This window comes from Mesitornis unicolor, unplaced genomic scaffold, assembly GCF_000695765.1.
Source record: "Mesitornis unicolor isolate BGI_N332 unplaced genomic scaffold, ASM69576v1 scaffold999, whole genome shotgun sequence".
Lineage (NCBI taxonomy): Eukaryota > Metazoa > Chordata > Aves > Mesitornithiformes > Mesitornithidae > Mesitornis > Mesitornis unicolor.
This window is the reverse complement of record NW_010204998.1, coordinates 1-10,720: the sequence shown is the minus strand read 5'-3', so window position 1 is coordinate 10,720 and position 10,720 is coordinate 1. Positions and strand designations below refer to the sequence as shown.

Sequence of the window (10,720 nt, the reverse complement as noted above, 5' to 3'; positions counted from 1 at the left end):
GTGCCTGGTGGTACAGACAGAAAGACCAGACAGCCTAAGCAAAGGGTTTGTGCTTGGTGTGGACTTCGGGCAGGCAGTACTCCAACCCAGCTGCCCCAACACGTGACTGGCCTTGTACCTGACACCTGGTAGTGGCTGTACCTGAAGCTTTGCTCCTGAATGGTTGAATGTATGGTTTGGGGCTGGGGAAAGGACCCTGAAAGTCATTTGCTCATCATGTTGGACCAGAGGAGACAGCAGTGTGTATAGCAAACAGCACCCTTTATTCACAGCCCACCTTTGGTACTGTTTTGCCTGTGTGTTAAACGCAAACCCAAACCTCTGTAGCTACTTGGTTGTGCTTCTCCTGCATCTTAATCTCATAAACAGTTCAGGCACCATTCTCCTCTGGAGTAGGGACTGGCTTGTATAGGCTGCAAAAGTTGGTGCATGAAACCTTCAGAGGAAGAGGGACTCCACTTGCAAGAAACCAGGAAGAGTCCTGCACCTCTTCCTCTTCCTGCAGCTTGCCTTTTCCCAGCCTGGTCTGCAGGGTGTAGCCTCTGAGCATGGGGAGCTGTCAGAGGACAGGAGCACAGAGTTGTAGGGAAGCTGATGAGCAGCCACTATACCAAGGCACACGAACCCAGCTCTGAGTGCTGCCCAGGCTGTTCCCTGCAGTGCCCCTGGTTGCTGCAAGGGAAAGCAAGTGCGTAGTCACTGCCTCATCTTTTTGTTTTGGGTTTCTTTTAGGTAGCTGAAAATTACTTCTACGTGCCAGATCTGGGCCAGGTCCCAGAGATTGATGTGCCATCCTACCTGCCAGACCTGCCTGGCATTGCTGCAGACCTCATGTACAGTGCTGACCTGGGCCCAGGCATCGCACCGTCTGCCCCAAGCAGTGCTATTCCAGAGCTGCCCACTTTCAACACTGAGTCAGTGGAGCCTTTGCAACCAGGTATTTCCAATCCCTGATCCCAGGAACCTGGGATGGAGGAAGGCAAGGATTGTTAGAAGGAAGGCAGAAAGTCCCTTGGTGGACATTTTAAGATGGATATTGGAGATACCTCTGGCTTGTGCTTGAGCCTGAGTCAAAGCTGCGCCCTGCTCAAGTGCTGGCCAGACTCTGGGCCCTTTACCTCCCTCACCCTCTGCATGGCTAGGGAGGAGGGAGCACGGTGTGCAAGGGACTGGCCTTGGGGCAGCCTGATGGGATGCCCTTTGTGCAAGTGGGATGCAGCTGGGGAGGGCTGAGCAGGGGAATCTCAAACTCTGCCTCGGTCCTGCCTGCTGTTAAGAGCTGCTGCACAGGGTGGGAGTGCTCTGCTGCACGGTGCCGCTGAGGCATCTGAAGCTCTGAGCTGAAGCTCTGAGTGTGCTGTCCTCTGAGACACTTCAGATGCAACTTCTTTCATCTTTCAGACCTTCAAGATGCTGAGCTATTGCCGCCTCCTCCACCACCACCTCCCCCACCGCCTCCTGTTATGCCAACTACTGTGCCTCCTCCGCCACCCTTGCCCCAGCCCACAGCCCCCTCTGAGCCAGCGCGGACAGCAAGCGAGGAGAGCAGCAATGCAGTGCCTGCAGGTAAGGGCTGGGCACCTCACACCTTCACCAGCAGATTCTAACTCTGACTCCTTGGCTCCAGCCTGTGTCTTTGGTTGGCTCCCTGTGGCTTCCCAGCCTTCCAATAGAGGAGGGAAGCTGCAGTGAGAGGGGAAGCAGCTCCTGCCTGCCCGGGAGTTGCGCGCCTTCAGTTCCCAGTTGGTGGGGCTACTGCTGGCTGGGCTGAATGTTCGCCCATCACTGAGAGGTGTCTGGGCCAGGCTTGCTGCCCCAGGCAGAAGCTGGTGGGGTATTGGAGCAGCCTTTTCCATGGGGATTTAGCTGGGCCTGTGGCTGGGGGACTGACCCACAGCTGCTGCCTGTCCTTCCTGTCCCTGCAGCTTCACTCCAGGGAGCCCCGAAGGAGGTGGTGAACCCCTCGACTGGGCGTGCCAGTCTCCTGGAGTCCATCCGGCAGGCTGGTGGCATTGGGAAGGCTAACCTGCGCAGCGTCAAGGAGAGGAAGCTGGAGAAGAAGAAGCAGAAGGAACAAGAACAAGGTGCTGAGGCTCTTTGGCAGATCAGATCTTTCTTGCTTTCTGCCTGGGGGCTGGGGAGGTGTAGCTCTGGGGGGAGATGGGCAAGCCAGGAGCACAGTGATCATGCAGAGGGGAAAGGCATTGTCTCTCCTCACAGGCTGGTATGGGGCTCAAGTGTTTCCCATTCAGCCAAAGCTCTGTTAAGTTGCTAAACTCTGTCTGCCAGAAGGGGATTCGTGTTCTTGATGGAGACCCACTCTGTCACAGGACATGTGAGGAGGTTTCACGTGTGCTGCATGGGGACAGACACACAAAGGAAACCCTGGGGCGAAGAGGGGCAGGGCCTAGCCAGTTGAGCACATTGGTTTATGTAGCTGGGAGGATATTGATGGAGCTGGTTTGGCAGAATGAGACTGCAAATGCCCAGCCTCTCTTGCTCCTCAAGGAATTCCACTTGGGTTTTCCCAGAAGATGCTGTTACGCTGCAGTACAGGTATTTTTCAGACCTGAAACTATAGTGGAAGAGATTGGGGTAGAAGAGGGGGAATACAAGATTAGAGGCTTGGCAGGTTTTTTTTTCTTTAATCTGAAGGCAGTATTGCAGGAAAATGCTTTCACCATAGTTCTAGGTTCAGGCTGACGCTGCTTCTTGTCTGACTTATGGGGTTTTGCTTTGTTTCAGTGAGAGCTACAGGACAAGGTGGAGATTTGATGTCAGACCTCTTCAACAAACTGGTGCTGAGGCGCAAAGGTACTGTCCTGCAGGGTGGGCTGCTCCCTTCTCCTAGGAAAGAGGGAGAGCCCCTTCCAGCTCCTCAGCTGTCAGCCACAGCCCTAGAAATAGCAACAGGGTCACTTTCCCCAGCGAGTGTGCCAGTGTGGCTGGGAGGGTCTGGAGAGTGAGCAGGGGAATCTCCACCTCAGATCCAGCTGGAGGACGTTGTGCATCTGATGCAGTGGTTGGACTCTGAAAGCTGCCTATAAGGGAGGGACAGAGGTGCCTTTTTCTAAATTCAGTGCTGGGGCAGCTGGGCCCCTCACCCATGGATGCACATGAGGATGAGATGCCTCAAGGCTTTGGCAGGTACTCTGGGCATTTAGGACCAGTGTCACCCCTCAGCACCTGGCACAGGTGGTGAAATGAGCCCTTCTGCAGGGCTGTTGTGCTTGCTGGAGGCACTTGGGTGCTGCTGTTTTTCCCCTCCCCTTTGCTGAGCCTCCATGTTTAGTCCCCAGCTGTTACTCACTGGTGCTTTTCCTTCCCTCACAGGTATTTCAGGGAAAGGACCAGGAGCCTCTGGAAATCCCGATGCTCCTGGAAGTTCTGCTGGTGCCTTTGCTCGTATGTCAGACTCAATACCACCCCTCCCACCCCCCCAGCAGCCCACGGGTGAGGAGGATGAGGATGACTGGGAGTCATAAATAGGGTCAGTTGAGTGTCAGTGTGAATCCCAGGACTCTTGAACTAAGCACCTTTGAGACACCAGCCTTTGGAAGCACCTCCTGGAGGGTGGGCATGGGCATGGCAGGGGAACCCCATCATTGGTTTTCGAAGAAGAGCAGGAGCAACAGGAGCTAACTGCTGGTGAGGATATAGCCATCAGTGAGGGTTATATTCTGCTGTCTGCTCTTCTTCACCCTAAATACTACATTCCATCTCAAATGCTGCTGCTGCTCATGCTGGCGCAATAAATCCTGCCTTAGCTGGCAGGCAGGGGGGCAGTCTGTGCTCAGAGGATCAGAACGAGCATTGCTTCTGATTTAAAGGGCCCTCAGTCTTTCCTAATGTGACTGGTGATGACTGCAGAAGTATCTCTTGCAGGCACACAGCCCTTGCCTCATTTGTCTCCTTGCTGCTTGCTTGCTCCTGTGTGCTTGGTTGGTACTAGAAGAGAGAATGAGTGTCTGTCCCTTCATGGAGGTTTAATTCCTGGTGCCTCTGCCCACCATGGTTTCTTTCTCTACCTGGCTTATGGTAATTCTTTGCAATCAATAAAGTTGGAGGAGTCTTTGCTCTAGCAAAAGAGGGAAGTGCACTCAATTAAGCATCTCAAGGGAAAGCCCAGCTGTCCACTATGATCTTAGGCAAGGGCAAGCCTTACAGCCCAGCACCACCAGCCAGGGCTGGAGGGCACCAGCTGTTACTCCCACTGGAGCCTGCATGGGAGTTAAGGCAGAACTTGCTCCAGACAGTGGGGTCTGTACCCACTGAAGGGGCAGGAGACTCGCCACAGAAGTTTCTCAAAGCAGCTGTTTCTTTCCCTTTGGGGCTAATTTAACATCTAGGGAGTGGAGAGTAGTTCTGTGTCTAATTAGAAGTGTTTTCTTCATTATGAAGAGCCTTAAGAGGCAGTGTCCAGCTGCTGCAAGGAGGCAAAAGAAGCTTCTGGGAAGAGACAGGCTCAGGATGACAGAGCTGGGGACAGCTGTGGAATTACATAGCCATCTGTGGTGTTATTGCTGCCCTCCAGCACTGACCCACGACCTAGGAAAGAACCCCACACTAAAAAAACAAGTGTTACTATTTTCCACAGAAAGTTTCTTTGAATTCAGAAACCCAGGCAGTAAAAAGAACAGAGCAATCCTGTGCTTAAGCCTGATCAAAGAGAAGTGCTTTGCTGTATTACAGCCATATCTTTATTCCCCTTGAAAGAATGAACTGCTTCTTGAAGCTATTGACTGTGTGAAGCAAGGTAGAAAGAAAGGGATAAGAAATGTTACCCGCAGCTGCCAGTCCCGCCAGTCTGTGTAATTTCAACATGACACATGTTGAATGGCCTGTGAGTTTACAATTCTTGTGAAAAGCTGTATGTTTCCATTGGTCATCAAGACCCCTATATTCAATGTGAAAAGGCAGACACCTTCAGTCAAAATAATTATACTCCCCATAATGGAATGTTTGGGTTGAAAATATTTAATCTATTTAAATAAAACCTTAACAGCTATAAACAAACAGGAGCCTGCCACTACTACCTTCACATGCCTCAGACCTACAACCACTTTCCCTCCTGGTTATGGTGCTGAAGGCTGTCTCACCATAATAGTGCTCAGATACTGAACAGCAATATCCACAAAGGAAGCAGAAGGCAGAGATTAATAAACTCCTTAGTGCAGAAAAGCAGGAACTTGTGTTGTTTTGGGTGTTCTTCAGAGGTACAGCTCTTAGAGGTGACCTACAGCCTCTTCTCTGGTCTGCATCACAGTGTCTGACTTCCCTCGATGGAACTAGGAACACACAAAACCAGACAGTTTGTCCCTGGCCTTACTCTAATGTGAAGGTTTGAGAAAAGTACAGATGAGTACAGTGAGAAACAGTTTTGGTAGCGGTACATGATACATGTTCTGACCTTTCTTAACTCTGCAAACGCTGATCCAAAGGCAGGTTTCACCTGGATTCTCTCCCTGATCCACTGCGGCAGTTTGTTAAAGATGGCAGGGCGTGCGTACCTGTGGTCCAGGAGCAGGATGCTTGCAAAGTCCTTCTGATGGCGAATGGCTCTGCCTGGACAGAGTGTACAACCACATTAAACTGGCCCAAGTGTTTGTTCTCAGGCAAGGATGCTCATGTTCCCGTCATCTGTACTTAGACCGATTGGTAATGCATCCTTTCTCCCACCCTCCTACTTCAGTGCAGTCACATTTCGTATCCCCCAACCTGTCCAAGGAAGGATGAATTACCTATTGACTGGTTTACTGCCTTCATGCACAGGTTTTCAATCAGCACTCTGCTAGGTGCCTGGCCAGCAGCTCTGGGCTGGAAAGGAGAAATAGGTAAGACCGAACATAAGGCAGATGTAAATCAAAATAGGGAGTCTTAATGACAAAGCTTTTACCCCTGCAGAGTGAGTGGGTGGCCAAGCAGACCCCAAGCTGAGACTAAGGAGGGACAGAAGAAAGGCTGCAGTCAGAAAACAATGCTGAGCATTCACAAAGAGCCAGCCCAAGTTCCCCCTGAAGGCAGAAAACATGTCCCCAGCTGCCCAGGAACAGCATCTTCAGTGGGCAGTGGGAAAGAACAAGTGAGCCAAGAGGAGTAGTGATCCTGGTAAGCAGCTTATAGCACCCTGCCACCTCCTCTGAGGTGAAGGGAGCCTCAGTGGCATTTCCCTCCACTGAGCTGTTTAGGGCCACCTGTACACATGCAGCATGGAGAGGGCCATGCCCTCAGAACCATACACACTGGAAAACAAGGGCAAGCTCAAAGAAAACAAATCCTTGAAGGCAGCCCTGGGACTCATGTGCTGGGAGGAAAGTTAGTACTAAAAAGCCAGAGTGAAAGAGGCAGAGGTGTAAGTGTCTCTGTTACCATTGTTTTGTCAAGCCAAGTCATTTTTTCCTGGAGCTCTGGAGATTTAATGTTGGGGTAAGGCATTCCCACCATAATCACACACCTGCAAAGGAGGACTGCATTATTCTTAATGTCTCATCCTAGAGCACTTTGCCAGTAGACTGATAAATTAGAGGTCACTGCACCCCTGAAAGACAGCCAGCCCTGAAAACCAAAGGCAGCAATAAAGCACAGTGGTCTGACAAGCACGTTCTGAACGGGAAGCTGCAGAGGGATTCAGGGTGCCAGAACAAGCGATTATCTAGTGCAGCAAGCTTAACAGCATTACTCGCACAAAAAGTACTCTGGACAAGGTTTTACACCACCCAGCAGACCTGGACCCGTTAGTTTAAACATCAGCCCAAGCCATGTGCCCCCCAGGATTTTGGGGAGCAAGTACTGATGTGTCCATCCTGCCTGGAGTCCCTGCACCACAATCCCAGTGTTCACCTTCCAAGGAGCAGCCCCCCTTACCTTCCCAGGTCATCGGAGAAGTTGATGCCTTCGCTCATTTTGCCTCCAACTACAGAAAGAAGCAGGGCCCCTGTCATCTGTCCTCCAGCCTGGCTGCAGCGCTGCAGGAGAGGGACCAGCGACTTAAACCAGAGCAGGGAAGATTTCTGTGCTTCAGGAACACTCCCACACCTGGGCTAGAGCCCCCTTTCCTTGTTTTAGGCTGCAAGGCCCTCTTTAGCAGCACTCCCATACGCAGTTGGGGTGCCACACTTCCAGCAGCTCAGCTTACCTTTATGCACTTGGCATACTCCAGCAGCACCTGCTCCACCTGGTTGGCTTTCTTCGGCTCCTGAAAGATCTGTTGCAGGCAGTGCATCAGTTGTAGCAAAAGGAAGCAAGCAGTTTAAAGAAAGCAAATCATTTTACTCTCACACCATTTAACAGCACTTGGAACTAACATCAGGGAAGGGCAAATTGCCTGAAAACCCAACTTAAACCAGCACCTTTCCCCTTTAAGAAACAGACTTAGACGTCTAATTCTGCAAGCAGTTACGAGTCATCTGTGAGCTGAAAGACAGGAAAGCAATGAGCAGCTCTTCCATCTATGACCAAAAATCCAGTGGAGTGAGGAGATGCTCCAGTTGCAAGATCTTGGAGGACAGTGACAGGACCAATCAATCCGAATCGCCGATTAATTCCAAGTAATAGCTCCCTTTGCCCAGTGAATAAGTTAGTTTTCTATGCAAAGCATACATGAAATAATATTTCTTTATGTTATTCTAGCATGCCTAATTAGTTACTTGAAAGCCCTTGCAGTTAATTGAGCTCTGCTTTAATAGATGGAGCACCTTGGCCTAAACCACAAGTTATTTTCCCAGTAAACAAGATGTGTAACATCTGTCTTTCCTGTGACAGTAAAGAACCCAAAGGATGTGTTTTCTCTTGGTCAGCAAGAAGTACTATCAAATTAATTTTCCCTGTGTAATTTATATATAGTCTCACTGTGATTTCCCACCACAGCCACCTCAGGAAAGACGTTAACCTTCCTCTGCTATGATATGATCTTCTGTGTGGGCAGCTGAAAGTCACAACTGCTGCCCTTCTACCAAATTGCTTTGCTTATGCATATCCAATTTGCTAGAGACTGCAAAGGCCAAACAAGATCAAATCAGAGTTGAAAAGCAGAGCAAGCTGCCCGATCGTGCCACAAAGCCTTGGAGGCAACCAGGCAGAGGGCTGGGACCCCAGAACACACCTGAGAGGCACTGCGAGTGGCGGCTGTACAAACACACAGAGCAGTTGAAGCACAGTGCTTCCACCACAAAAACCTACAGGCAGATCCATGTGCCAGAACGCCTGCATGAAGGCTGGAAAATATCTGGGACTGCTCTCCTAATCTGCATGGTTATTCAGCTTTTAGTAAGAAGAAATCACAGCCAGGGTATATGTAGTTCTTCCCCTACCCCCACTGCCCGCACATGATCCAAGACCCCTGCCCTACACTCTAAGACACTCGGACTGCCTGACCTTCAATACCCAACCTGTGAGAGTCATTGCAAAGACCTCATGTTTGCAGTCATCTCCCCATTCAATGTTCCTCATCGCTCCTCCAACAGGAGTAACCACTGCTACAGTCTTTCAGTTCTCCACTCTGCATTTCCACCAGAACACCACCATTTGTCCTATGAACTGCAGTCTGGTCCCATCCTGCCTAGCCCTTAGTTGTGCTGCTCTCTGTTCAAGGGACACATAGCCAAGCCTGGGAAAAACAAATTCCCTGGAAGAGCTCAACCTGAACAACCTCCCAGCCGCACAGGAGCAAGCTGGCTGGTTATGGAAAGCGAGGATTATATCCCCCCATGGCCACTACACAGACTGTGCACTTAAAGAATCTATAGCTGTATTTAATCTAATTTAGATCCCCAGCTCAGTGATCAGTCGCCCGGGAAGTATCATTTATTCATTACTGGAGGGATTGGCTAGATAAACATCTGCTCTGCTCTGCTGTGCAGAGTAGGAGAACAACGCAGCGAGAGAGGCTGGTAACACATAGATAATTGTTTGGTTTTTGAAACAACCATTTAAAGTACCAGCTGCCCCTGGCTGCACAATTACCTTCTTCTTAGCTGCCAGGCGGGCGAGCAGCCCCGTCTTCTCCCAGTGTGCATACACCTGCTTCTCATATTCGTAGGAGGGGAAGAAGCACACCACACCTCCTGGGACCACATTGCACAGGTTGCGAAGGATTCGGCCAGTCTCATCCATCTGCAAGAGAGACAAGAGCATATTGCAGCTGACAGGAGCTCCAGCTAATGCCGCTCCAATTCGGTGCTCAATCCTGTGATTACACCTCCCCTGTGACATGCCTTGAGGGGAGGAAAAATGTGCGACGTACGCCAGGTCAAAAAGAGCTCTTTAGGGGAGCTGGGCATCACCAAAAAGCTCTTCACTGCTTGGCCTCTCTTTCTCAGAACTCCTTTTGCTGTTCTTTTTTCCCCAATTATTTGGCAATACACCTGCCCCAAATCCCATGGATTTCTCTTGGTACGTCTTTCAAACAGAGCACACAGTGTCCTGTGAAGCTAAAGAGAGATACCGAGGAAGGGAGCAAAGGAAAGACTGACCATCTGGGGCAGGTCTCTTGTCTGGTAGGTGAACTCCAGCTGCTGGTTGGAAGGACCACTGCAGAGGATTATAGGCAAGATGTTTTCTGGAGGAATCACATGTCCTAGAGACAAAAACAAGTAGTGAGAGTCAACATCACTGCTGTGTGCACAAACCCCACCAGATGAACAGCTTTGCCTGCATGCAGTGAGGGACACACACGTTTGCCTGGCTAAGCCAAAGTGCCCCAGTCTCTCAGCAGCTCCGACTTCCATTCCCTGAGCCCCTGGGAAGAAGACACGACACATGGTTGGCTGATACTGGCCGAAACCACGGGGGAAGCTCAGAGTGGAAGGGAACTCCTTCCCTGCTGCTCTGATTTCTAGGAAACATGCCAAGTTGCTTAGAGCACTGCCAAACCAGCACCAAAGGCAAACTGCAACACTTGGGTCCTGCACTGACAGATCACAACCCATCCCTGCCACCCCTGCACGCTCACCACAAGAGAACTCCACAACACGTGCAGGGTCCACACCAGCACAGGACAGCAACTGCTCTCGGAAATCAGCCACCTATGAGCCACAAGCCGAAGAGAGGTTAACGAGCTATGAAGATGATGAGGGGACTGGAACATCTCTTTTAGGACAAAAGGCTGAGATACCTGTGCCTGTTTAGCCTGGAGGAGACAGAGAGGATCTTATCCATGCTTATAAATAGCTAAACAGCAGGGGTCAAAAGGATGGGGCCAGACTCTTTTCAGTGGTGACCAGCAACAGGACAAGGGGCAATGGGTACAAACTGGAACACGGGAAGTTCAAGCTCAACATGAGGAAAATCTTTGAGGGTGACAGAGCACTGGAACAGGCTGCCCAGAAGTTGTGGAGTCTCCTTCTTTGGAGATATTAAAAACCTGTCTGGACATGATCCTGTGCAACCTGCTGTAGGTGACCCTGCTTTGTCAGGGGTGTTGGACTAGGTGATCTCCAGAGGTCACTTTCAACCCTTACCATTCTGTGATTCTGTGTAAAGTACCAGTGTCCCAAAAGACGCTACATCAGTAACACTGGTACTGCTCCTTGAGCACTAGTGTGGAGGGAGAGCTGGTTCCTGTAGGTTGCTGGCACAGGAGAGATGGGCTCCCGCCGTGGTGAGAAAATCAAGGGCATGGGACTGCTGAGCACGCACACAGCCAGGGCCAGGAGGAGAAAGGAGAAAGGGCTGCCCAAGCCCAGCAAGGTCAGCCAGGACCTGAAGCCGCTGCCGAGCAGAG

At 50.8% G+C, this 10,720-nt stretch overlaps 2 protein-coding genes across 2 annotated transcripts in view; one reads left to right on the top strand and one right to left on the bottom strand.

Annotated features, from left to right (window-relative positions):
* WASH1 (WAS protein family homolog 1) overlaps window positions 1-3,524 on the top strand; it is a 30,840-nt gene extending 27,316 nt beyond the window's left edge. The window contains 5 exon segments of the mRNA XM_010191211.1: window positions 733-937; window positions 1,402-1,566; window positions 1,926-2,084; window positions 2,746-2,814; window positions 3,334-3,524. Coding sequence (XP_010189513.1) covers window positions 733-937; window positions 1,402-1,566; window positions 1,926-2,084; window positions 2,746-2,814; window positions 3,334-3,485 — 750 coding nt within the window. The 3' untranslated portion in view covers window positions 3,486-3,524.
* A 1,581-nt stretch (window positions 3,525-5,105) lies between these two features.
* LOC104545945 (probable ATP-dependent RNA helicase DDX11) lies at window positions 5,106-10,022 on the bottom strand (the record flags this gene model as incomplete). The annotated part of the gene is made up of 9 exons (XM_010191212.1): window positions 5,106-5,288; window positions 5,411-5,565; window positions 5,742-5,817; window positions 6,370-6,454; window positions 6,865-6,965; window positions 7,136-7,204; window positions 8,962-9,111; window positions 9,471-9,574; window positions 9,950-10,022. Coding segments are annotated over 9 exons (876 nt in total), but the record flags the coding sequence as incomplete, so codon positions are not given.
* Window positions 10,023-10,720: the final 698 nt, after the last annotated feature.